General features: G+C 48.9%; 1 protein-coding gene across 2 annotated transcripts in view; it reads left to right on the top strand.

Moving 5' to 3' along the window:
- The window catches only part of SPAG17 (sperm associated antigen 17), a 274,579-nt gene that overhangs the window by 225,333 nt on the left and 21,904 nt on the right, over positions 1 to 27,342 (top strand). For both annotated transcript variants that reach the window (XM_088463601.1, XM_088463602.1), the window contains exons 26-29: positions 2,236 to 2,414; positions 4,845 to 5,022; positions 5,354 to 5,571; positions 10,023 to 10,164. In XM_088463601.1, coding sequence (XP_088319727.1) covers positions 2,236 to 2,414; positions 4,845 to 5,022; positions 5,354 to 5,571; positions 10,023 to 10,164 — 717 coding nt within the window. The remainder of the gene's footprint in view (positions 1 to 2,235; positions 2,415 to 4,844; positions 5,023 to 5,353; positions 5,572 to 10,022; positions 10,165 to 27,342) is intronic.

Raw genomic sequence — 27,342 nt, forward strand, 5'->3', positions numbered from 1 at the left:
TCTCCTCTCACCTCCCCAGTACATGGTGCAGTAATATCTCCTCTCACCTCCACAGTACATGGTGCAGTAATATCTCCTCCCACCTCCCCAGTACATGGTGCAGTAATATCTCCTCCCACCACAGTACATGGTGCAGTACAAGTAAATATATGTATTATTAACCTTTTATTTTTATAATAGCAGCATATTGCTCTGCGTTTTACAGAGAATACAGCATCTCTCTCATCAGTGTCTGTCCCACTGGTATACAAAAAGTAGGCGGCGTCCAAGAACACAGATCAGGGAGTGTATTTATAAACCACCTTTATTTAAGGCTACATATCAGTATATATATATTTTTTTTTTTAAATATCAATAAAACTCCCGGGAGTATAAGAATAATTCTATACACACAGCATGTATTTAAATAAATAACATTTCTTCAAATGAAGCACAAAATTACAATTAAAAAATAAACAATCACAGTAAAATATCTCTATTATTCTCAAATAGATGGACTGAACATCTGAGCTCTGATGCTTCAAAGAGCCAAGTGAAAATGACCCAGTTAGCAGCAATGTTCTGTATAACTGAGAAAAATAATTTATATTTTCATGTAGCAATGAATTGAGAGCTTAGTGGCCCAATACAACTAAATAGCTGACAGTGTTCCACAATACGCTGTGAATATGCGCTTCCAATGTGATAATGCGGAATGAGAGATCTCAGTTCTCCGCTGTACTCACTCCCCTCTTGGCGGTCCCACTGCTCCAGCGGCTTGCAGATGATGGTAGCTCCAACTCCAGCAGCATAAATATATATGTATATTGCACACAAAACCACCGTCTGTCCTGATGGAGAAATCCGTCCGCAGTCCTCCGAGTGTCTCACTCTCAGGAGGCTTCGGGGCTTCAGCTGTGTGTATGATGTGTGAGCGGGAGAGATATGTGGAAATAGTCCCAGGGGATGAGTCTGCGGCAGCAATTGGGTTCAGCTCTTACAAGTGGTCCGTGTCCTCAACTAGTTTCTCCGCACACCAGCGGCTTTCTCAAGAGGCGGAAGTATGAATCTAAGGGTCAGGTCAGAGCTAAATAGCTCAAATAATCAGCTTAATAGATTGACTTAATAGGTCCTTGTTATGTATGGATTAAGAACCATTTCTATATTGTTCTTATGGGCCAGAGTCTCTCTAATTACAAACATCTGGAGTCAATCTATTAAGCTGATTATTTGAGCTATTTAGCTCTGACCTGACCCTTAGATTCATACTTCCGCCTCTTGAGAAAGCCGCCGGTGTGCGGAGAAACTAGTTGAGGACACGGACCACTTGTAAGAGCTGAACCCAGTTCCTGCCGCAGACTCATCCCCTGGGACTATTTCCACATATCTCTCCCGCTCACACATCATACACACAGCTGAAGCCCCGAAGCCTCCTGAGAGTGAGACACTCGGAGGACTGCGGACGGATTTCTCCATCAGGACAGACGGTGGTTTTGTGTGCAATATATATATATATTTATGCTGCTGGAGTTGGAGCTACCATCATCTGCAAGCCGCTGGAGCAGTGGGACCGCCAAGAGGGGAGTGAGTACAGCGGAGAACTGAGATCTCTCATTCCGCATTATCACATTGGAAGCGCATATTCACAGCGTATTGTGGAACACTGTCAGCTATTTCGTTGTATTGGGCCACTAAGCTCTCAATTCATTGCTACATGAAAATATAAATTATTTTTCTCAGTTATACAGAACATTGCTGCTAACTGGGTCATTTTCACTTGGCTCTTTGAAGCATCAGAGCTCAGATGTTCAGTCCATCTATTTGAGAATAATAGAGATATTTTATTGTGATTGTTTATTTTTTAATTGTAATTTTGTGCTTCATTTGAAGAAATGTTATTTATTTAAATACATGCTGTGTGTATAGAATTATTCTTATACTCCCGGGAGTTTTATTGATATTTTTGAAAGTTTATATATACTGATATGTAGCTTAAATAAAGGTGGTTTATAAATACACTCCCTGATGTGTGTTCTTGGACGCCGCCTACTTTTTGTGTATTTCTTTATTGTTGTTGGAAGTGTGGCAAAAACTTCCTGTGGGCGTGCTGCAATCTACACAAGGAGGGGGGTCAACAGCACACCATCGCTGGCGCTTGGGCTATCTATCTTTTTTAAACCTGTCCAAGTGGTGCCTAATTCTCTGTAACACACATTATATAGACTCTGTGTATATCAGATATAATTTCCCCCCCAGGTGTGGTAGCTGGGGACGCTCGCTTTGGTGACAGACTTCTCATCAGACAAAGTTACCCTGTGAAGGTGAAGAACGCCCAAATGTATAAACGTACCAGGGACCCAGAAACCTCCGAGACATCCCGCATCGTTACAGCAGAGGGCGCTGTCATAAAGTGTATGCTGGATGGGGCTACGCAGGTATTGTACTGGTACTATAGGTAATGGGCACTGCTCACCAGGCTGTAAGGGTATATGGCAGGGGTGGCCAGACTTTTGGACTCCTTGATCGCACTCTACAGATAGACTTCTGAAAAAGTGGGCATGACATGTCTGAAAAGGGGGCATGGCTACACGACAAGGGGTATGGGGCCTGTCCCAGAAAAATCGGGATGGTTGGGTGGTATGTTTTTTTAGAGCTCTGAGCTAATGAAACATAAACTAACAAAATATAATTAAAGGGTGTGTTATAGCTTGATAATGTAGTAAACACCCACAGCTACTAATGTCACCCCTGCCTGCCAACCTGTCACTCAACATGTCACCCCTGCCTGCCAACCTGTCACTCACATGCCACCCCTGCCTGCCAACCTGTCACTCACATGCCACCTCTGCCTGCCAACCTGTCACTCACATGCCACCCCTGCCTGCCAACCTGTCACTCACATGTCACCCCTGCCTGCCATCCTGTCACTCACATGTCACCCCTGCCTGCCAACCTTTTCACTCACATGCCACCCCTGCCTGCCAACCTTTTCACTCACATGCCACCCCTGCCTGCCAACCTTTTCACTCACATGCCACCCCTGCCTGCCAACCTGTCACTCACATGCCACCCCTGCCTGCCAACCGGTCACTCACATGCCACCCCTGCCTGCCAACCTGTCACTCACATGCCACCCCTGCCTGCCAACCTTGTCACTCACATGCCACCCCTGCCTGCCAACCTTGTCACTCACATGCCACCCCTGCCTGCCAACCTTGTCACTCACATGCCACCCCTGCCTGCCAACCTTTTCATCCACATGTTACCCCTGACTGCCAACCTGTCACTCACATGCCACCCCTGCCCGCCAACCTGTCACTCACATGTCATCCTTGCCTGCCAACCTGTCACTCACATGCCACCAATGTCTGCCAACCTGTCACTCACATGTCACCCCTGCCTGCCAACCTGTCACTTGCTGTACATGCCCCTCTGTTTCCCCTCCAATGTGCCTCACTATATATTACTTACACTTACCTAATAGCTGCTCAGGATTTGCTGTGTCAGTTCCTGGGTCTGGCCGCGTGTCTTCCCCCTTAAACCACCTCTGGCTCCAGTGCAATGGTTGAGCGTCTGCGATTGACTGGTCATTCGCGATCAACGCTTTGTCCACCCCTGGTATAAATGATGTCATGCAGCCTTCCGCTAATAAATCATGATACCACGTGCTGTGTACCTGCCCCAGGAATCTCGTGTTATGTCCTGTTATGTACATTGTGATACCACGTGCTGTGTACCTGCCCCTGGAGTCTCGTGTTATATCCTGTTATGTACATTGTGATACCACGTGCTATGTACCTGCCCCAGGAGTCTCGTGTTAAATCCTGTTATGTACATTGTGATACCTCGTGCTGTGTACCTGCCCCAGGAGTCTCGTGTTATATCCTGTTATGTACATTGTGATACCACGTGCTATGTACCTGCCCCAGGAGTCTCGTGTTAAATCCTGTTATGTACATTGTGATACCACGTGCTGTGTACCTGCCCCAGGAGTCTCCTGTTATATCCTGTTATGTACATTGTGATACCACGTGCTGTGTACCTGCCCCAGGAGTCTCGTGTTATGTACATTGTGATACCACGTGCTGTGTACCCAGCCCAGGAGTCTCTTGTTATATCCTGTTATGTACATTGTGATACCACGTGCTATGTACCTGCCCCAGGAGTCTCGTGTTATATACTGTTATGTACATTGTGATACCACGTGCTGTGTACCTGCCCCAGGAGTCTCGTGTTATATCCTGTTATGTACATTGTGATACCACGTGCTGTGTACCTGCCCCAGGAATCTCGTGTTATGTCCTGTTATGTACATTGTGATACCACGTGCTGTGTACCTGCCCCAGGAATCTCGTGTTATATCCTGTTATGTACATTGTGATACCACGTGCTGTGTACCTGCCCCTGGAGTCTCGTGTTATGTCCTGTTATGTACATTGTGATACCACGTGCTGTGTACCTGCCCCAGGAGTCTCATGTTATGTCCTGCTATGTACATTGTGATACCACGTGCTGTGTACCTGCCCCTGGAGTCTCGTGTTATGTCCTGTTATGTACATTGTGATACCACGTGCTGTGTACCTGCCCCTGGAGTCTCGTGTTATGTCCTGTTATGTACAGTGTGATACCACGTGCTGTGTAGCTGCCCCAGGAGTCTCGTGTTATGTCCTGTTATGTACATTGTGATACCACGTGCTGTGTACCTGCCCCTGGAGTCTCGTGTTATGTCCTGTTATGTACATTGTGATACCACGTGCTGTGTACCTGCCCCAGGAGTCTCCTGTTATATCCTGTAATGTACATTGTGATACCACGTGCTGTGTACCTGCCCCAGGAGTCTCGTGTTATATCCTGTTATGTTCCAGGTTCTTTTTCCTGATGGATCTGTAAGTCAGAGCCCGGATTCAGGCCCCATCGTTGAGCAGCGTCTCCCCGCCCTCTTACATACGGAAGTGCCTGAGACCCCATCCTCTGATTTCTTACCAGTTGTACAATCCACTGGTTCCCTGGACCCCAGAGAGTCAGCTCCTGAGCCCAGGAAAGGTATTCCCAGTATTGTGTGTGGTGGAAGCTGTTGTTTGGGGACACAGTTTAGTAATGAGACCAGAAAAGGGGTGTACAGGCCAAACGCAGCTGTTATACCCTCAGTCCTGATGTATGTGAAGCAGGACCCCAGCATATAATGTTTATGATGTATAATGTAGGGGTATTACTGATATAACAGGGCACTGTGGGGCTTTACGCTGAATATATTGTATAGTATATACTCTTGTTCCGGGGGGCACTACTGTAGTTTTAGAACAGACTGATGCTGTGTACGGGCCCCGGGGCCAATGACTAGCGCCTGGTCACTCACACTAGGTTTTATTTACAGGGAAAGGGGGTTACAAAGTGACGCCACCAACCAGGCCACAGATGGCAGAGCCTCCCCCACCTGACCCTTTGCCAGCCACTGCAAGTGTCCCAGGGGTAAAACCTGGAACCTGGATCACAACTACCCCATCTGGGGAGCAGATAGGGACCCGTGGATCCGAGAGACTGGAGCTCCAACCGCTGCGGACCTACCTCGCCACAGACCCGGTGACCAGGACGGTAAGTCGCTTCTCTGGTGCTGCGTACAGTACAGTAATGTGGGGGGCTGGCGGAGTGCTACATACAGGAAATAGTACAGCACAGTAATGTGGGGGGGGGGCAGGTGGAGTGTTACATACAGGAAATAGTACAGTACAGTAATGTGGGGGGGGGGCAGGTGGAGTGCTACATACAGGAAATAGTACAGTACAGCAATGTGGGGGGGGGGCAGGTGGAGTGTTGCGTAAAGGAAATAGTACAGTACAGTAATGTGGGGGGGGCAGGTGGAGTGTTACATACAGGAAATAGTACAGTACAGTAATGTGGGGGGAGGCAGGTGGAGTGTTGCGTACAGGAAATAGTACAGTACAGTAATGTGGGGGGCAGGTGGAGTGCTACATACAGGAAATAGTACAGTACAGCAATGTGGGGGGGGGGCAGGTGGAGTGTTACATACAGGAAATAGTACAGCACAGTAATGTGGGGGGGACAGGTGGAGTGTTACATACAGGAAATAGTACAGCACAGTAATGTGGGGGGAGGCAGGTGGAGTGTTGCGTACAGGAAATAGTACAGTACAGTAATGTGGGGGGCAGGTGGAGTGTTACATACAGGAAATAGTACAGTACAGCAATGTGGGGGGGGGGCAGGTGGAGTGTTGCGTAAAGGAAATAGTACAGTACAGTAATGTGTTGGGCAGGTGGAGTGTTACGTACAGGAAATAGTACAGTACAGTAATGTGGGGGGCAGGTGGAGTGTTACATACAGGAAATAGTACAGTACAGTAATGTGAGGGGGGGGCAGGTGGAGTGTTACATACAGGAAATAGTACAGTACTGTAATGTGGGGGGGCAGGTGGAGTGCTACATACAGGAAATAATACAGTATTGTAATGTGGGGGGGCAGGTGGAGTGATACATACAGGAAATAGTACAGTACAGTAATGTGGAGGGCAGATGGAGTGCTACATACAGGAAATATTACAGTAATGTGAGGGGGCAGGTGGAGTGTTACATACAGGAAATAATACAGTACAGTAATGTGTTGGGCAGGTGGAGTGTTACGTACAGGAAATAGTACAGTACAGTAATGTGAGGGGGCAGGTGGAGTGTTACATACAGGAAATAATACAGTATTGTAATGTGGGGGGGCAGGTGGAGTGATACATACAGGAAATAGTACAGTACAGTAATGTGGAGGGCAGATGGAGTGCTACATACAGGAAATATTACAGTAATGTGAGGGGGCAGGTGGAGTGTTACATACAGGAAATAATACAGTACAGTAATGTGTTGGGCAGGTGGAGTGTTACGTACAGGAAATAGTACAGTACAGTAATGTGAGGGGGCAGGTGGAGTGTTACATACAGGAAATAGTACAGTACTGTAATGTGGGGGGGCAGGTGGAGTGTTACATACAGGAAATAATACAGTATTGTAATGTGGGGGGGCAGGTGGAGTGATACATACAGGAAATAGTACAGTACAGTAATGTGGGGGGGCAGGTGGAGTGTTACATACAGGAAATAATACAGTATTGTAATGTGGGGGGGCAGGTGGAGTGTTACATACAGGAAATAATACAGTACAGTAATGTGTTGGGCAGGTGGAGTGTTACGTACAGGAAATAGTACAGTACAGTAATGTGAGGGGGCAGGTGGAGTGTTACATACAGGAAATAATACAGTATTGTAATGTGGGGGGGCAGGTGGAGTGATACATACAGGAAATAGTACAGTACAGTAATGTGGTGGGCAGATGGAGTGCTACATACAGGAATTATTACAGTAATGTGAGGGGGCAGGTGGAGTGTTACATACAGGAAATAATACAGTACAGTAATGTGGGGGGGCAGGTGGAGTGTTACATACAGGAAATAATACAGTATTGTAATGTGGGGGGGCAGGTGGAGTGTTACATACAGGAAATAATACAGTACAGTAATGTGGAGGGCAGGTGGAGTGCTACATACAGGAAATTGTACAGTACTGTAATGTGAGGGGGCAGGTGGATTGTTACATACAGGAAATAGTACAGTAATGTGAGGGGGGGGCAGGTGGAGTGTTACATACAGGAAATAGTACAGTACTGTAATGTGGGGGGGCTGGTGGAGTGATACATACAGGAAATAGTACAGTAATGTGGCGGGCAGGTGGAGTGCTACATACAGGAAATAGTACAGTACAGTAATGTGAGGGGGCTGGCGGAGTGTTACATACAGGAAATAGTATAGTATAGTAATGTTGGTGGGGGCAGGTGGAGTGCTACATACAGGAAATAGTACAGTACGGTAATGTGAGGGGGCAGGTGGAGTGCTACATACAGGAAATTGTACAGTACAATAATATGAGGGGGCAGGTGGAGTGTTACATACAGGAAATAGTACAGTACAGTAATGTGAGGGGGCAGGTGGAGTGTTACATACAGGAAATAGTACAGTACAGTAATGTGGGGGGCAGGCTGAGTGTTACATACAGGAAATAGTACAGTACAGTAATATGAGGGGGCAGGCTGAGTGTTACATACAGGAAATAGTACAGTACAGTAATGTGAGGGGGCAGGTGGAGTGTTACATACAGGAAATAGTACAGTACAGTAATGTGAGGGGGCAGGTGGAGTGTTACATACAGGAAATAGTACAGTACGGTAATGTGAGTGGGCAGGTGGAGTGCTACACACAGGAAATTGTACAGTACAGTAATATGAGGGGGCAGGTGGAGTGTTGCATACCGGAAATAGTACAGTACGGTAATGTGAGGGGGCAGGTGGAGTGTTACATACAGGAAATAGTACAGTACAGTAATGTGAGGGGGGGGCAGGTGGAGTGTTACATACAGGAAATAGTACAGTACTGTAATGTGGGGGGGGCAGGTGGAGTGTTACATACAGGAAATAATACAGTATTGTAATGTGGGGGGGCAGGTGGAGTGATACATACAGGAAATAGTACAGTACAGTAATGTGGGGGGCAGGCTGAGTGCTACATACAGGAAATAGTACAGTAATATGAGGGGGCAGGTGGAGTGTTACATACAGGAAATAATACAGTATTGTAATGTGGGGGGGCAGGTGGAGTGTTACATACAGGAAATAATACAGTACAGTAATGTGGAGGGCAGGTGGAGTGCTACATACAGGAAATTGTACAGTACTGTAATGTGAGGGGGCAGGTGGATTGTTACATACAGGAAATAGTACAGTAATGTGAGGGGGGGGCAGGTGGAGTGTTACATACAGGAAATAGTTCAGTACTGTAATGTGGGGGGGCTGGTGGAGTGATACATACAGGAAATAGTACAGTAATGTGGCGGGCAGGTGGAGTGCTACATACAGGAAATAGTACAGTACAGTAATGTGAGGGGGCTGGCGGAGTGTTACATACAGGAAATAGTATAGTATAGTAATGTTGGTGGGGGCAGGTGGAGTGTTACATAGAGGAAATAGTACAGTAATGTGAGGGGGCAGGTGGAGTGTTGCATACAAGAAATCGTACAGTACAGTAATGTTGGGGGGGGGGGGGGGCAGGTGGAGTGTTACATACAGGAAATAGTACAGTAATGTGAGGGGGCAGGTGGACTGCTACATACAGGAAATAGTACAGTACAGTAATGTGGGGGGCAGGCTGAGTGTTACATACAGGAAATAGTACAGTACAGTAATATGAGGGGGCAGGTGGAGTGTTACATACAGGAAATAGTACAGTACAGTAATGTGAGGGGGGGGCAGGTGGAGTGCTACATACAGGAAATAGTACAGTAGTGTAATGTGGGGGGGAGGCGCAGGCTGAGTGCTACATACAGGAAATAGTACAGTACGGTAATGTGAGTGGGCAGGTGGAGTGCTACACACAGGAAATTGTACAGTACAGTAATATGAGGGGGCAGGTGGAGTGTTACATACAGGAAATAGTACAGTACAGTAATGTGGGGGGGCAGGTGGAGTGTTGCATACAGGAAATTGTACAGTACGGTAATGTGAGTGGGCAGGTGGAGTGTTACACACAGGAAATTGTACAGTACAGTAATATGAGGGGGCAGGTGGAGTGCTACACACAGGAAATTGTACAGTACAGTAATATGAGGGGGCAGGTGGAGTGTTGCATACCGGAAATAGTACAGTACACTGTGGGGGGGCAGGTGGAGTGTTACATACAGGAAATAGTACAGTACATGACATCATCTGCAGAACATAGTGATTGGCGATGTGGGGCAGGATTAGCAGAATTAAATGATGGCGCTGTAACTAGGATATATTGTAGTGCTCACACATCTAATTAAGCCCCAGTCCCCCCACCATGACTCACACAGTATTGGTGCCTTGTGCGCCATTGTGTCACTCTGCCCACCCCGCCGTGGTCCCCTCACTCTTGGTTACAAGGCGGGTATTAGCAAATAATGGGTAGAAACTGGTGATACGCTAGAATGCCGTTTATTGCTGTAATAATAATTCTGCCACATTTGTTTCTTACCCCAGGTGATGACCACAAGAGAAGATCAGGTGGTGATGTTAGTGACACCGGACGGGACGGTGATCGTGGAACACACAGACGGGACAAGGATTACAACATTCTACCAAGATGCCGATGTCCCCCTTCCTGGGCAATTTGAGGAAACCGGTAATGACTGGGGAGGTCTCCTGAGTGTAGGACATAGCAGTGAGTAAGGATTATCTGCTACCAGGAGCCGTACGTAATACACAGCGGCCACTCTATTAGGTCCATCCTTCTAGAACTGAGAGGACCGACCTTACCCCCAGGACAGCCTGAATTCTTCATGACAGCCAAAGTGCTGGAGACGTTCCTGAGACTCATGGTGACATGATGGCTCCACATTCATACAGCAAATCTCCCATCCCCCACATCCCAGAGCTGCTGTATTGTACTGACACCTGGTGACTGTAGTGACCATTGGGTTACACTGACCTCATTGTCATGTACATGGTACCAGCGTGAGATGACGTGTGCTGTATTGTACTGACACCTGGTGACTGTGGTTACCATTGGGGTACACTGACCTCATTGTCATGTATATGGTACCAGCGTGAGATGATGTGTGCTGTATTGTACTGACACCTGGTGACTGGCGACCATTGGGGTACACTGACCTCATTGTCATGTACATGGTACCAGCGTGAGATGACATGTGCTGTATTGTACTGACACCTGGTTACTGTGGTGACCATTGGGGTACACTGACCTCATTGTCATGTACATGGTACCAGCGTGAGATGACGTGTGCTGTATTGTACTGACACCTGGTGACTGTTGTGACCATTGGGGTACACTGACCTCATTGTCATGTACATGGTACCAGCGTGAGATGACGTGTGCTGTATTGTACTGACACCTGGTGACTGTGCTGACCATTGGGGTACACTGACCTCATTGTCATGTACATGGTACCAGCGTGAGATGACGTGTGCTGTATTGTACTGACACCTGGTGACTGTGGTGGCCATTGGGATACACTGACCTCATTGTCATGTACATGCTACCAGCGTGAGATGACGTGTGCTGTATTGTACTGACACCTGGTGACTGTGCTGACCATTGGGGTACACTGACCTCATTGTCATGTACATGGTACCAGCGTGAGATGACGTATGCTGTATTGTACTGACACCTGGTGACTGTGGTGACCATTGGGGTACACTGACCTCATTGTCATGTACATGGTACCAGCGTGAGATGAGGTGTGCTGTATTATACTGACACCTGGTGACTGTGCTGACCATTGGGGTACACTGACCTCATTGTCATGTACATGGTACCAGCGTGAGATGACGTGTGCTGTATTGTACTGACACCTGGTGACTGTGGTGACCATTGGGGTACACTGACCTCATTGTCATGTACATGGTACCAGCGTGAGATGACGTGTGCTGTATTGTACTGACACCTGGTGACCGTGGTGACCATTGGGGTACACTGACCTCATTGTCATGTACATGGTACCAGCGTGAGATGACGTGTGCTGTATTGTACTGACACCTGGTGACCGTGGTGACCATTGGGGTACACTGACCTCATTGTCATGTACATGGTACCAGCGTGAGATGAGGTGTGCTGTATTGTACTGACACCTGGTGACTGTGGTGGCCATTGGGGTACACTGACCTCATTGTCATGTACATGGCACCAGCGTGAGATGAGGTGTGCTGTATTGTACTGACACCTGGTGACTGTGGTTGCCATTGGGGTACACTGACCTCATTGTCATGTACATGGTACCAGCGTGAGATGACGTGTGCTGTATTGTACTGACACCTGGTGACTGTGGTGACCATTGGAGTACACTGACCTCACTGTCATGTACATGGTACCAGCGTGAGATGACGTGTGCTGTATTGTACTGACACCTGGTGACCATTGGGGTACACTGACCTCATTGTCATGTACATGGTACCAGCGTGAGATGACGTGTGATGTATTGTACTGACACCTGGTGACCGTGGTGACCATTGGGGTACACTGACCTCATTGTCATGTACATGGTACCAGCGTGAGATGACGTGTGCTGTATTGTACTGACACCTGGTGACTGTGGTGACCATTGGGGTACACTGACCTCATTGTCATGTACATGGTACCAGCGTGAGATGACGTGTGCTGTATTGTACTGACACCTGGTGACTGTGGTGACCATTGGGGTACACTGACCTCATTGTCATGTACATGGTACCAGCGTGAGATGACGTGTGCTGTATTGTACTGACACCTGGTGACCGTGGTGACCATTTGGATACACTGACCTCATTGTCATGTACATGGTACCAGCGTGAGATGACGTGTGCTGTATTGTACTGACACCTGGTGACTGTGGTGACCATTGGGGTACACTGACCTCATTGTCATGTACATGGTACCAGCGTGAGATGACGTGTGCTGTATTGTACTGACACCTGGTGACTGTGGTGACCATTGGGGTACACTGACCTCATTGTCATGTACATGGTACCAGCGTGAGATGACGTGTGCTGTATTGTACTGACACCTGGTGACTGTGGTGACCATTGGGGTACACTGACCTCATTGTCATGTACATGGTACCAGCGTGAGATGACGTGTGCTGTATTGTACTGACACCTGATGACTGTGGTGACCATTGGGATACACTGACCTCATTGTCATGTACATGGTACCAGCGTGAGATGACGTGTGCTGTATTGTACTGACACCTGGTGACTGTGGTGACCATTGGGGTACACTGACCTCATTGTCATGTATATAGTACCAGCGTGAGATGACGTGTGCTGTATTGTACTGACACCTGGTGACTGGCGACCATTGGGGTACACTGACCTCATTGTCATGTACATGGTACCAGCGTGAGATGACGTGTGCTGTATTGTACTGACACCTGGTGACCATTGGGGTACACTGACCTCATTGTCATGTACATGGTACCAGCGTGAGATGACGTGTGATGTATTGTACTGACACCTGGTGACCGTGGTGACCATTGGGGTACACTGACCTCATTGTCATGTACATGGTACCAGCGTGAGATGACGTGTGCTGTATTGTACTGACACCTGGTGACTGTGGTGACCATTGGGGTACACTGACCTCATTGTCATGTACATGGTACCAGCGTGAGATGACGTGTGCTGTATTGTACTGACACCTGGTGACTGTGGTGACCATTGGGGTACACTGACCTCATTGTCATGTACATGGTACCAGCGTGAGATGACGTCTGCTGTATTGTACTGACACCTGGTGACCGTGGTGACCATTTGGATACACTGACCTCATTGTCATGTACATGGTACCAGCGTGAGATGACGTGTGCTGTATTGTACTGACACCTGGTGACTGTGGTGACCATTGGGGTACACTGACCTCATTGTCATGTACATGGTACCAGCGTGAGATGACGTGTGCTGTATTGTACTGACACCTGGTGACTGTGGTGACCATTGGGGTACACTGACCTCATTGTCATGTACATGGTACCAGCGTGAGATGACGTGTGCTGTATTGTACTGACACCTGGTGACTGTGGTGACCATTGGGGTACACTGACCTCATTGTCATGTACATGGTACCAGCGTGAGATGACGTGTGCTGTATTGTACTGACACCTGATGACTGTGGTGACCATTGGGATACACTGACCTCATTGTCATGTACATGGTACCAGCGTGAGATGACGTGTGCTGTATTGTACTGACACCTGGTGACTGTGGTGACCATTGGGGTACACTGACCTCATTGTCATGTATATAGTACCAGCGTGAGATGACGTGTGCTGTATTGTACTGACACCTGGTGACTGGCGACCATTGGGGTACACTGACCTCATTGTCATGTACATGGTACCAGCGTGAGATGACGTGTGCTGTATTGTACTGACACCTGGTGACTGTGGTGGCCATTGGGGTACACTGACCTCATTGTCATGTACATGCTACCAGCGTGAGATGACGTGTGCTGTATTGTACTGACACCTGGTGACTGTGCTGACCATTGGGGTACACTGACCTCATTGTCATGTACATGGTACCAGCGTGAGATGACGTGTGCTGTATTGTACTGACACCTGGTGACTGTGGTGGCCATTGGGATACACTGACCTCATTGTCATGTACATGGTACCAGCGTGAGATGACGTGTGCTGTATTGTACTGACACCTGGTGACTGTGCTGACCATTGGGGTACACTGACCTCATTGTCATGTACATGGTACCAGCGTGAGATGACGTGTGCTGTATTGTACTGACAGCTGGTGACTGTGGTGACCATTGGGGTACACTGACCTCATTGTCATGTACATGGTACCAGCGTGAGATGACGTGTGCTGTATTATACTGACACCTGGTGACTGTGCTGACCATTGGGGTACACTGACCTCATTGTCATGTACATGGTACCAGCGTGAGATGAGGTGTGCTGTATTATACTGACACCTTGTGACTGTGGTGACCATTGGGGTACACTGACCTCATTGTCATGTACATGGTACCAGCGTGAGATGACGTGTGATGTATTGTACTGACACCTGGTGACCGTGGTGACCATTGGGGTACACTGACCTCATTGTCATGTACATGGTACCAGCGTGAGATGACGTGTGCTGTATTGTACTGACACCTGGTGACCGTGGTGACCATTGGGGTACACTGACCTCATTGTCATGTACATGGTACCAGCGTGAGATGACGTGTGCTGTATTGTACTGACACCTGGTGACTGTGGTGACCATTTGGATACACTGACCTCATTGTCATGTACATGGTACCAGCGTGAGATGACGTGTGCTGTATTGTACTGACACCTGGTGACTGTGGTGACCATTGGGGTACACTGACCTCATTGTCATGTACATGGTACCAGCGTGAGATGACGTGTGCTGTATTGTACTGACACCTGGTGACTGTGGTGACCATTGGGGTACACTGACCTCATTGTCATGTACATGGTACCAGCGTGAGATGACGTGTGCTGTATTGTACTGACACCTGATGACTGTGGTGACCATTGGGATACACTGACCTCATTGTCATGTACATGGTACCAGCGTGAGATGACGTGTGCTGTATTGTACTGACACCTGGTGACTGTGGTGACCATTGGGGTACACTGACCTCATTGTCATGTATATAGTACCAGCGTGAGATGACGTGTGCTGTATTGTACTGACACCTGGTGACTGGCGACCATTGGGGTACACTGACCTCATTGTCATGTACATGGTACCAGCGTGAGATGACGTGTGCTGTATTGTACTGACACCTGGTGACTGTGGTGGCCATTGGGGTACACTGACCTCATTGTCATGTACATGCTACCAGCGTGAGATGACGTGTGCTGTATTGTACTGACACCTGGTGACTGTGCTGACCATTGGGGTACACTGACCTCATTGTCATGTACATGGTACCAGCGTGAGATGACGTGTGCTGTATTGTACTGACACCTGGTGACCGTGGTGACCATTTGGATACACTGACCTCATTGTCATGTACATGGTACCAGCGTGAGATGACGTGTGCTGTATTGTACTGACACCTGGTGACTGTGGTGACCATTGGGGTACACTGACCTCATTGTCATGTACATGGTACCAGCGTGAGATGACGTGTGCTGTATTGTACTGACACCTGGTGACTGTGGTGACCATTGGGGTACTGACCTCATTGTCATGTACATGGTACCAGCGTGAGATGACGTGTGCTGTATTGTACTGACACCTGGTGACTGTGCTGACCATTGGGGTACACTGACCTCATTGTCATGTACATGGTACCAGCGTGAGATGACGTGTGCTGTATTATACTGACACCTGGTGACTGTGCTGACCATTGGGGTACACAGACCTCATTGTCATGTACATGGTACCAGCGTGAGATGAGGTGTGCTGTATTATACTGACACCTTGTGACTGTGGTGACCATTGGGGTACACTGACCTCATTGTCATGTACATGGTACCAGCGTGAGATGACGTGTGATGTATTGTACTGACACCTGGTGACCGTGGTGACCATTGAGGTACACTGACCTCATTGTCATGTACATGGTACCAGCGTGAGATGACGTGTGCTGTATTGTACTGACACATGGTGACCGTGGTGACCATTGGGGTACACTGACCTCATTGTCATGTACATGGTACCAGCGTGAGATGACGTGTGCTGTATTGTACTGACACCTGGTGACTGTGGTGACCATTTGGATACACTGACCTCATTGTCATGTACATGGTACCAGCATGAGATGACGTGTGCTGTATTGTACTGACACCTGGTGACTGTGGTGACCATTGGGGTACACTGACCTCATTGTCATGTACATGGTACCAGCGTGAGATGACGTGTGCTGTATTGTACTGACACCTGGTGACTGTGGTGACCATTGGGGTACACTGACCTCATTGTCATGTACATGGTACCAGCGTGAGATGACGTGTGCTGTATTGTACTGACACCTGGTGACTGTGGTGACCATTGGGGTACACTGACCTCATTGTCATGTACATGGTACCAGCGTGAGATGACGTGTGCTGTATTGTACTGACACCTGGTGACTGTGGTGACCATTTGGATACACTGACCTCATTGTCATGTACATGGTACCAGCGTGAGATGACGTGTGCTGTATTGTACTGACACCTGGTGACTGTGGTGACCATTGGGGTACACTGACCTCATTGTCATGTACATGGTACCAGCGTGAGATGACGTGTGCTGTATTGTACTGACACCTGGTGACTGTGGTGACCATTGGGGTACACTGACCTCATTGTCATGTACATGGTACCAGCGTGAGATGACGTGTGCTGTATTGTACTGACACCTGGTGACTGTGGTGACCATTGGGGTACACTGACCTCATTGTCATGTACATGGTACCAGCGTGAGATGACGTGTGCTGTATTGTACTGACACCTGATGACTGTGGTGACCATTGGGATACACTGACCTCATTGTCATGTACATGGTACCAGCGTGAGATGACGTGTGCTGTATTGTACTGACACCTGGTGACTGTGGTGACCATTGGGGTACACTGACCTCATTGTCATGTATATAGTACCAGCGTGAGATGACGTGTGCTGTATTGTACTGACACCTGGTGACTGGCGACCATTGGGGTACACTGACCTCATTGTCATGTACATGGTACCAGCGTGAGATGACGTGTGCTGTATTGTACTGACACCTGGTGACCATTGGGGTACACTGACCTCATTGTCATGTACATGGTACCAGCGTGAGATGACGTGTGATGTATTGTACTGACACCTGGTGACCGTGGTGACCATTGGGGTACACTGACCTCATTGTCATGTACATGGTACCAGCGTGAGATGACGTGTGCTGTATTGTACTGACACCTGGTGACTGTGGTGACCATTGGGGTACACTGACCTCATTGTCATGTACATGGTACCAGCGTGAGATGACGTGTGCTGTATTGTACTGACACCTGGTGACTGTGGTGACCATTGGGGTACACTGACCTCATTGTCATGTACATGGTACCAGCGTGAGATGACGTGTGCTGTATTGTACTGACACCTGGTGACCGTGGTGACCATTTGGATACACTGACCTCATTGTCATGTACATGGTACCAGCGTGAGATGACGTGTGCTGTATTGTACTGACACCTGGTGACTGTGGTGACCATTGGGGTACACTGACCTCATTGTCATGTACATGGTACCAGCGTGAGATGACGTGTGCTGTATTGTACTGACACCTGGTGACTGTGGTGACCATTGGGGTACACTGACCTCATTGTCATGTACATGGTACCAGCGTGAGATGACGTGTGCTGTATTGTACTGACACCTGGTGACTGTGGTGACCATTGGGGTACACTGACCTCATTGTCATGTACATGGTACCAGCGTGAGATGACGTGTGCTGTATTGTACTGACACCTGATGACTGTGGTGACCATTGGGATACACTGACCTCATTGTCATGTACATGGTACCAGCGTGAGATGACGTGTGCTGTATTGTACTGACACCTGGTGACTGTGGTGACCATTGGGGTACACTGACCTCATTGTCATGTATATAGTACCAGCGTGAGATGACGTGTGCTGTATTGTACTGACACCTGGTGACTGGCGACCATTGGGGTACACTGACCTCATTGTCATGTACATGGTACCAGCGTGAGATGACGTGTGCTGTATTGTACTGACACCTGGTGACTGTGGTGGCCATTGGGGTACACTGACCTCATTGTCATGTACATGCTACCAGCGTGAGATGACGTGTGCTGTATTGTACTGACACCTGGTGACTGTGCTGACCATTGGGGTACACTGACCTCATTGTCATGTACATGGTACCAGCGTGAGATGACGTGTGCTGTTTTGTACTGACACCTCGTGACTGTGGTGGCCATTGGGATACACTGACCTCATTGTCATGTACATGGTACCAGCGTGAGATGACGTGTGCTGTATTGTACTGACACCTGGTGACTGTGCTGACCATTGGGGTACACTGACCTCATTGTCATGTACATGGTACCAGCGTGAGATGACGTGTGCTGTATTGTACTGACACCTGGTGACTGTGGTGACCATTGGGGTACACTGACCTCATTGTCATGTACATGGTACCAGCGTGAGATGACGTGTGCTGTATTATACTGACACCTGGTGACTGTGCTGACCATTGGGGTACACTGACCTCATTGTCATGTACATGGTACCAGCGTGAGATGAGGTGTGCTGTATTATACTGACACCTTGTGACTGTGGTGACCATTGGGGTACACTGACCTCATTGTCATGTACATGGTACCAGCGTGAGATGACGTGTGATGTATTGTACTGACACCTGGTGACCGTGGTGACCATTGGGGTACACTGACCTCATTGTCATGTACATGGTACCAGCGTGAGATGACGTGTGCTGTATTGTACTGACACCTGGTGACCGTGGTCACCATTGGGGTACACTGACCTCATTGTCATGTACATGGTACCAGCGTGAGATGACGTGTGCTGTATTGTACTGACACCTGGTGACTGTGGTGACCATTTGGATACACTGACCTCATTGTCATGTACATGGTACCAGCGTGAGATGACGTGTGCTGTATTGTACTGACACCTGGTGACTGTGGTGACCATTGGGGTACACTGACCTCATTGTCATGTACATGGTACCAGCGTGAGATGACGTGTGCTGTATTGTACTGACACCTGGTGACTGTGGTGACCATTGGGGTACACTGACCTCATTGTCATGTACATGGTACCAGCGTGAGATGACGTGTGCTGTATTGTACTGACACCTGATGACTGTGGTGACCATTGGGATACACTGACCTCATTGTCATGTACATGGTACCAGCGTGAGATGACGTGTGCTGTATTGTACTGACACCTGGTGACTGTGGTGACCATTGGGGTACACTGACCTCATTGTCATGTATATAGTACCAGCGTGAGATGACGTGTGCTGTATTGTACTGACACCTGGTGACTGGCGACCATTGGGGTACACTGACCTCATTGTCATGTACATGGTACCAGCGTGAGATGACGTGTGCTGTATTGTACTGACACCTGGTGACTGTGGTGGCCATTGGGGTACACTGACCTCATTGTCATGTACATGCTACCAGCGTGAGATGACGTGTGCTGTATTGTACTGACACCTGGTGACTGTGCTGACCATTGGGGTACACTGACCTCATTGTCATGTACATGGTACCAGCGTGAGATGACGTGTGCTGTATTGTACTGACACCTGGTGACTGTGGTGGCCATTGGGATACACTGACCTCATTGTCATGTACATGGTACCAGCGTGAGATGACGTGTGCTGTATTGTACTGACACCTGGTGACTGTGCTGACCATTGGGGTACACTGACCTCATTGTCATGTACATGGTACCAGCGTGAGATGACGTGTGCTGTATTATACTGACACCTGGTGACTGTGCTGACCATTGGGGTACACAGACCTCATTGTCATGTACATGGTACCAGCGTGAGATGAGGTGTGCTGTATTATACTGACACCTTGTGACTGTGGTGACCATTGGGGTACACTGACCTCATTGTCATGTACATGGTACCAGCGTGAGATGACGTGTGATGTATTGTACTGACACCTGGTGACCGTGGTGACCATTGGGGTACACTGACCTCATTGTCATGTACATGGTACCAGCGTGACATGACGTGTGCTGTATTGTACTGACACATGGTGACCGTGGTGACCATTGGGGTACACTGACCTCATTGTCATGTACATGGTACCAGCGTGAGATGACGTGTGCTGTATTGTACTGACACCTGGTGACTGTGGTGACCATTTGGATACACTGACCTCATTGTCATGTACATGGTACCAGCATGAGATGACGTGTGCTGTATTGTACTGACACCTGGTGACTGTGGTGACCATTGGGGTACACTGACCTCATTGTCATGTACATGGTACCAGCGTGAGATGACGTGTGCTGTATTGTACTGACACCTGGTGACTGTGGTGACCATTGGGGTACACTGACCTCATTGTCATGTACATGGTACCAGCGTGAGATGACGTGTGCTGTATTGTACTGACACCTGGTGACTGTGGTGACCATTGGGGTACACTGACCTCATTGTCATGTACATGGTACCAGCGTGAGATGACGTGTGCTTTATTGTACTGACACCTGGTGACTGTGGTGACCATTGGGGTACACTGACCTCATTGTCATGTACATGGTACCAGCGTGAGATGATGTGTGCTGTATTGTACTGACACCTACTCTATGTCCCCCCAGCCCCACCAAGTGTATGCCATTCTGTGCCCCCACCTCACTGTATGCTACTCTATGCACCCTTCCCACCAGATGTATGCTATTCTTCCCCCCCTAGTGTACACAACTACCTGCTGCTCCCGCCTCACTGTATGCTACTATATGCCCCCCCCCCCCCCCCCCCGACCCATCAGTGTATGCTATTATCTATTTCTTCTTCAGGGTCCATAGGGTCCACAGGGATACCATGGGGAGTGTACAGTAGGTGGTGGATAAGGACCAGACACCAAACAGTTAAGCTTTCAACTGCCAGGATGCAATTGTCCCTCCCCCCTAAACCCCGCCCCTGAGCCTGAGGCCAATCAGTGTGCTTGGTGTCCGGCAGGAGCTGGGATCACATGTATAACAGTGTCAGGTGCCTTATGCAGCCCAAAGCTTTACTTTTATGATTTCTAATTGTATTTATCATTATTACTGAGCGCTCAGCAGGACGTCTGTGCTGCCGCTCCATCACCCCCCCGGGCGCCGCGACTCCATATCACCACTTGGTACTTACGGGGGGGCTCCCGGGGACCTTGATAGCCGGCCGCGCGGAGGACCCCAGACTGCAACTCGGAAGCAGGGGATAGCTAAGGTGGGTTACAGCTTGCGGTAGCCCGGTCACAGGGGACAGACTGCTGAGAGTGAACATCGGCGTCGACCGCATGATCCACTAGACCACCAGGGTACATATGGTGCGGGAATCTAGCGTCCCGGTGATCACAAATCAGCCAGGGGAGGTCACCTTTCCCTATTACAGCGGCCCCTCCCCCAGCTCAAGGCGCCATTCCACCGCGGTCTGGACACTCTGAGCTGCTCTCCTCCTCGGACCCCGCCCCCTCAAAGGTCTCCGGCGGCCATTTTCTGCAGGCTCAGCCACAGCTCTCTGGAAAACGCTGGGTCCGGTCCCCCTACATACCTCTCCCAGGAGTCAGGGTATGTAGCGCTATAACCTATCACACACTGCGTCTGAGTAGGTGAATGTAACGCTATAGTCTATCACACACTGCGTCTGAGTAGGTGAATGTAGCGCTATAGCCTATCACACATTGCGTCTGAGTAGGTGAATGTAGCGCTATAGCCTATCACACACTGCGTCTGAGTAGGTGAATGTAGCGCTATAGCCTATCACACACTGCGTCTGAGTAGGTGAATGTAGCGCTATAGCCTATCACACACTGCGTCTGAGTAGGTGAATGTAACGCTATAGTCTATCACACACTGCGTCTGAGTAGGTGAATGTAGCGCTATAGCCTATCACACACTGCGTCTGAGTAGGTGAATGTAGCGCTATAGCCTATCACACACTGCGTCTGAGTAGGTGAATGTAGCGCTATAGCCTATCACACACTGCGTCTGAGTAGGTGAATGTAGCGCTATAACCTATCGCACAATGCGTGTGAGTAGGTGAATGTAGCGCTATAGCCTATCACACACTGCGTCTGAGTAGGTTATAGCGCTACATTCACCTATCGCACACTGCGTCTGAGTGGTTGAATGTAGCGCTATAGCCCATCACACACTGCGTCTGAGTAGGTGAATGTAGCGCTATAGCCTATCACACACTGCGTCTGAGTAGGTGAATGTAGCGCTATAGCCTATCACACACTGCGTCTGAGTAGGTGAATGTAGCGCTATAGCCTATCACACACTGCGTCTGAGTAGGTGAATGTAGCGCTATAGCCTATCACACACTGCGTCTGAGTAGGTGAATGTAGCGCTATAGCCTATCACACACTGTGTCTGAGTAGGTGAATGTAGCGCTATAGCCTATCACACACTGCGTCTGAGTAGGTGAATGTAGCGCTATAGCCTATCACACACTGTGTCTGAGTAGGTGAATGTAGCGCTATAGCCTATCACACACTGCGTCTGAGTAGGTGAATGTAGCGCTATAGCCTATCACACACTGCGTCTGAGTAGGTGAATGTAGAGCTATAGCCTATCACACACTGCGTCTGAGTAGGTGAATGTAGCGCTATAGCCTATCACACACTGCGTCTGAGTAGGTGAATGTAGCGCTATAGCCTATCACACACTGTGTCTGAGTAGGTGAATGTAGCGCTATAGCCTATCACACACTGCGTCTGAGTAGGTGAATGTAGCGCTATAGCCTATCACACTGCGTCTGAGTAGGTGAATGTAGCGCTATAGCCTATCACACACTGTGTCTGAGTAGGTGAATGTAGCGCTATAGCCTATCACACACTGTGTCTGAGTAGGTGAATGTAGCGCTATAGCCTATCACACACTGCGTCTGAGTAGGTGAATGTAGCGCTATAGCCTATCACACTGCGTCTGAGTAGGTGAATGTAGCGCTATAGCCTATCACACTGCGTCTGAGTAGGTGAATGTAGCGCTATAGCCTATCACACACTGCGTCTGAGTAGGTGAATGTAGAGCTATAGCCTATCACACACTGCGTCTGAGTAGTTGAATGTAGCGCTATAGCCTATCACACACTGCGTCTGAGTAGTTGAATGTAGCGCTATAGCCTATCACACACTGCGTCTGAGTAGGTGAATGTAGCGCTATAGCCTATCACACACTGCGTCTGAGTAGGTGAATGTAGCGCTATAGCCTATCACACACTGCGTCTGAGTAGGTGAATGTAGCGCTATAGCCTATCACACACTGCGTCTGAGTAGGTGAATGTAGCGCTATAGCCTATCACACACTGCGTCTGAGTAGGTGAATGTAGCGCTATAGCCTATCACACACTGCGTCTGAGTAGGTGAATGTAGCGCTATAGCCTATCACACACTGCGTCTGAGTAGGTGAATGTAGCGCTATAGCCTATCACACACTGCGTCTGAGTAGGTGAATGTAGCGCTATAGCCTATCACACACTGCGTCTGAGTAGGTGAATGTAGCGCTATAGTCTATCACACACTGCGTCTGAGTAGGTGAATGTAGCGCTATAGCCCATCACACACTGCGTCTGAGTAGGTGAATGTAGCGCTATAGCCTATCACACACTGCGTCTGAGTAGGTGAATGTAGCGCTATAGCCTATCACACACTGCGTCTGAGTAGGTGAATGTAGCGCTATAGCCTATCACACTGCGTCTGAGTAGGTGAATGTAGCGCTATAGCCTATCACACACTGCGTCTGAGTGGGTGAATGTAGCGCTATAGCCTATCACACACTGCGTCTGAGTAGGTGAATGTAGCGCTATAGCCTATCACACACTGCGTCTGAGTAGGTGAATGTAGCGCTATAGCCTATCACACACTGCGTCTGAGTAGGTGAATGTAGCGCTATAGCCTATCACACACTGCGTCTGAGTAGGTGAATGTAGCGCTATAGCCTATCACACACTGCGTCTGAGTAGGTGAATGTAGCGCCCTTTTGTAGTTAGTGTTTTTCTGCATAGTATGTGACTAGTACTAGCGCTGTCTGTCTGTATGATATTTCTAATCTATCAGCCTATGCATTTCCCTCTCCTCTCACTATAATCCTATCATACCGGTATATTCAGGGTCTACTATACTTCACTTTTACTTATAAATGTGAAGGCTGTCACATACTGTTTGGTTGCTCTCTACACTGTACCATATTCTGTGCTGTGCTCTCCTGCAGCTTGTTTAAATGGGGATGCAGTCAGGAAGCCTTCCCGACTGTCAAATCCCGGCAAGGCACTAGTGACAGGCGCCAAAATCTCGACGCCTGTCATTCATAGTTACCTACTTTCAACAATCTCTTCCCGGGAGAAGCCCGGGTAAGAGAAGCAGCAGGGGGGTGATGGGGGCGGGGCCTAACGGTTCACGTCATTAAGCCCCTCCCCCCTCACGGCAAAACTGCCACGATTGGGTAAAATATACATAGGGGGCGGGGCCTAATGCTGTGATTCATGCAGAATCACATCCTAAGCCCCGCCCCCTTCACGGAGACCCGCGATTGCCGCGGTTATTCTCCTCATTCTGCCCACTTCACTAGGAAGTGGGCAGAATGCGGGAGAAATGCCTACCCTTCCGGGGGTGCGGGGGGTTACCTGAAAAATCGGGAGCCTCCCGCGACAACCGGGAGGGTAGGCATGTATGCTGTCATTAGAGCTACGCCGGGAGCCCGACACACGGCATACCGATCAAAGGTAAGCCAGGCGCTGGGTGCGGACAGATCTATCCTTCAAATAGAAGACGATGAGCCTGCCCCCAAATCAAAGCACCCACTACTTAAACAACAAAAAAATGGCTTCAGCAGAGTTTCCTCTCTCTGATCATCTAGCCCAACACATGGCAGCAGTTTGGCAGATGATGGTAAGAGGTTTCAGCTCCAAAAACGCCTGACCTATTGTTACCCTTTTCCTGCAGCTCATTGCGCAAAACGGGAGGCTCCTCCAGCAGCAGATTCCCATATTACGCGATTGATTAAAAGCTCCACATTACCTATCCCTACAGCTTCCTCATTAAAGGACCCTACAGATAGAAAGATTGAAACTGGCCTTAAATCTGTGTATTCCCTTTCAGGAGCCATTGCTCGCCAAACCATGGCTATTTCCTGGGTGTCGAAAGCAATTGAGAGCTGGGCAGATGCTCTAGAAGAGTCTTTCTCCCTAGAGGCCTCTAGGGATCAGATGTCTTATATAGCTCACATAAGAGATGCAGCTTCCTATATCAGAGAAACGACCTTGGATGCTAGTCTCCTGGCCTCTAGAGCATCGGCTACGTCAGTGTCTGCCCTCCGCACTCTTTGGCTATTGTCATGGAAGGTGGATTCAGACTCTAAGAAGGACTTAGAATCATTACCTTACACTGGTGAGATCCTGTTTGGCCATGATTTAGACAAGATTGTAGCCACTTTGGAAGCATCAAAAACTGCTTTTCTGCCCTCAGCAACTACTGGAAAGCCTCGGACAACGTCCTTCAGGTCCTTTCGTCCCTAGGGAAACCTAAGGGCCAGTCCTCCGCAATCGGCTTCCACAAGGACCGCCAAGCCCAGGACCAAGCAGACCTGGGCCACCCAATGTCCTGCTTCCAAATCTGAGGACAAACCTTCAGCCTGACAGGGCGGGTCTCCCCCTGGGGGACCCCAGAGTAGGAGGCCGACTTCTTCAATTTGCCCAGTGCTGACGTCAAACTACCACAGACGCTTGGGTACAAGAAGTGGTTTCTCATGGGTGCGCCCTATCATTCCTAAAACGGCCACCCCACCAGTTTTTCTACACAGGCCCTACATCAGACCAAAGCAGGGCCCTGCTTATCCAGAAAGCCATTCAGCCCTTGCTGCAAGCGAGGGTAATAGCCCCAGTTCCGCTATTGCAGCGAGGGAACGGTTATTATTCTACCCTGTTTCTGGTGCAGAAACCAAATGGGTCTTATCGGCCTATCCTCAAATCCCTGAACAAATTCATCAGGGTGCCCAGATTTCGGATGGAAACCCTGCACTCTATTGTACTAGCTATGGAGCCGGGGGACTTTATGGATATTCAGGATGCTTACCTACATGTACCTATAATGCCCTCTCATCAGCGATATCTCCGGTTTGCTGTACTACAGCAACATTTCCAATTTCAGGCTCTGCCCTTTGGACTTTCTACAGCTCCACTGGTCTTTACCAAAATGATGGCGGTCATGGCAGCCCACCTGCATTGTCACGGAGCCAGGCTGCTTCCATACCTGGATGACCTCTTGTTCTTGGCACACTCCCCAGAGGTTCTCCAGTGCCATCTTCGGATAACCATCGCCTTCCTACAGAGACACGGCTGGTTAATCAACTGGAAAAAGTCCTCCCTGAACCCTTGACAAAGGAAGGTCCATCTGGGGGCTCTTTTGGATTCTCAAGCTCAGAGAATCTTCCTAACAACGGACAAAATCTCCACACTTCAACAACGAGTGCACAGATTACTCCGCAGTCACTGAGTCTCAGTTCACTCAGCAATGCAGATTCTGGGATCCATGGTATCCACCTTTGACATGGTGGAGTACGCTCAGTTCCATTCCAGGTCTCTGCAACACCTAATCCTCTCCAGATGGAACGGGTTGCCCGATCGGATTAGATCCCAGACAATGATTCTCTCTCCAAGGGTTTGTCTGTCCATCTCCTGGTTGTTGCAGACGTCCAACCTAACCAAGGGTCGCCCCTTTTGGATCCCGGAGTGGGTACTCCTTACAACGGTTGCTAGCCTCCGGGCTGGGGCACAGTGACTGGTCAACACTCCTTCTTGGGCCATTGGACATTGGTCGAGTCAACCCTGCTAATCAATGTAATGGAACTCCAAGCCATCTACAGAGCCCTCACTCTGGCTCAGGACATTCTTCAGGGCAAGCCTGTACAAGGGCAGCCCGACAACGCCACAGCAGTGGCATACATCAATCACCAAGGAGGGACTCGAAGTCGGTCAGAAATGGCAGAAGTGTCACACATTCTCGTATGGGCCGAAGGTCACCTCCCAGCCATCTCCATGGTGTTCATTTCGGGATTTCTCAACTGGGAAGCGGACTTCCTCAGCCGTCACGACTTGCATGCCGGGGAATGGTTCTCTCCACCCAGAGATCTTTCAATTCCTAGTGGACAAGT

Source organism: Taudactylus pleione, unplaced genomic scaffold (genome assembly GCF_031769625.1).
Source record: "Taudactylus pleione unplaced genomic scaffold, aTauple2 ptg001412l, whole genome shotgun sequence".
Classification (NCBI taxonomy): domain Eukaryota; kingdom Metazoa; phylum Chordata; class Amphibia; order Anura; family Myobatrachidae; genus Taudactylus; species Taudactylus pleione.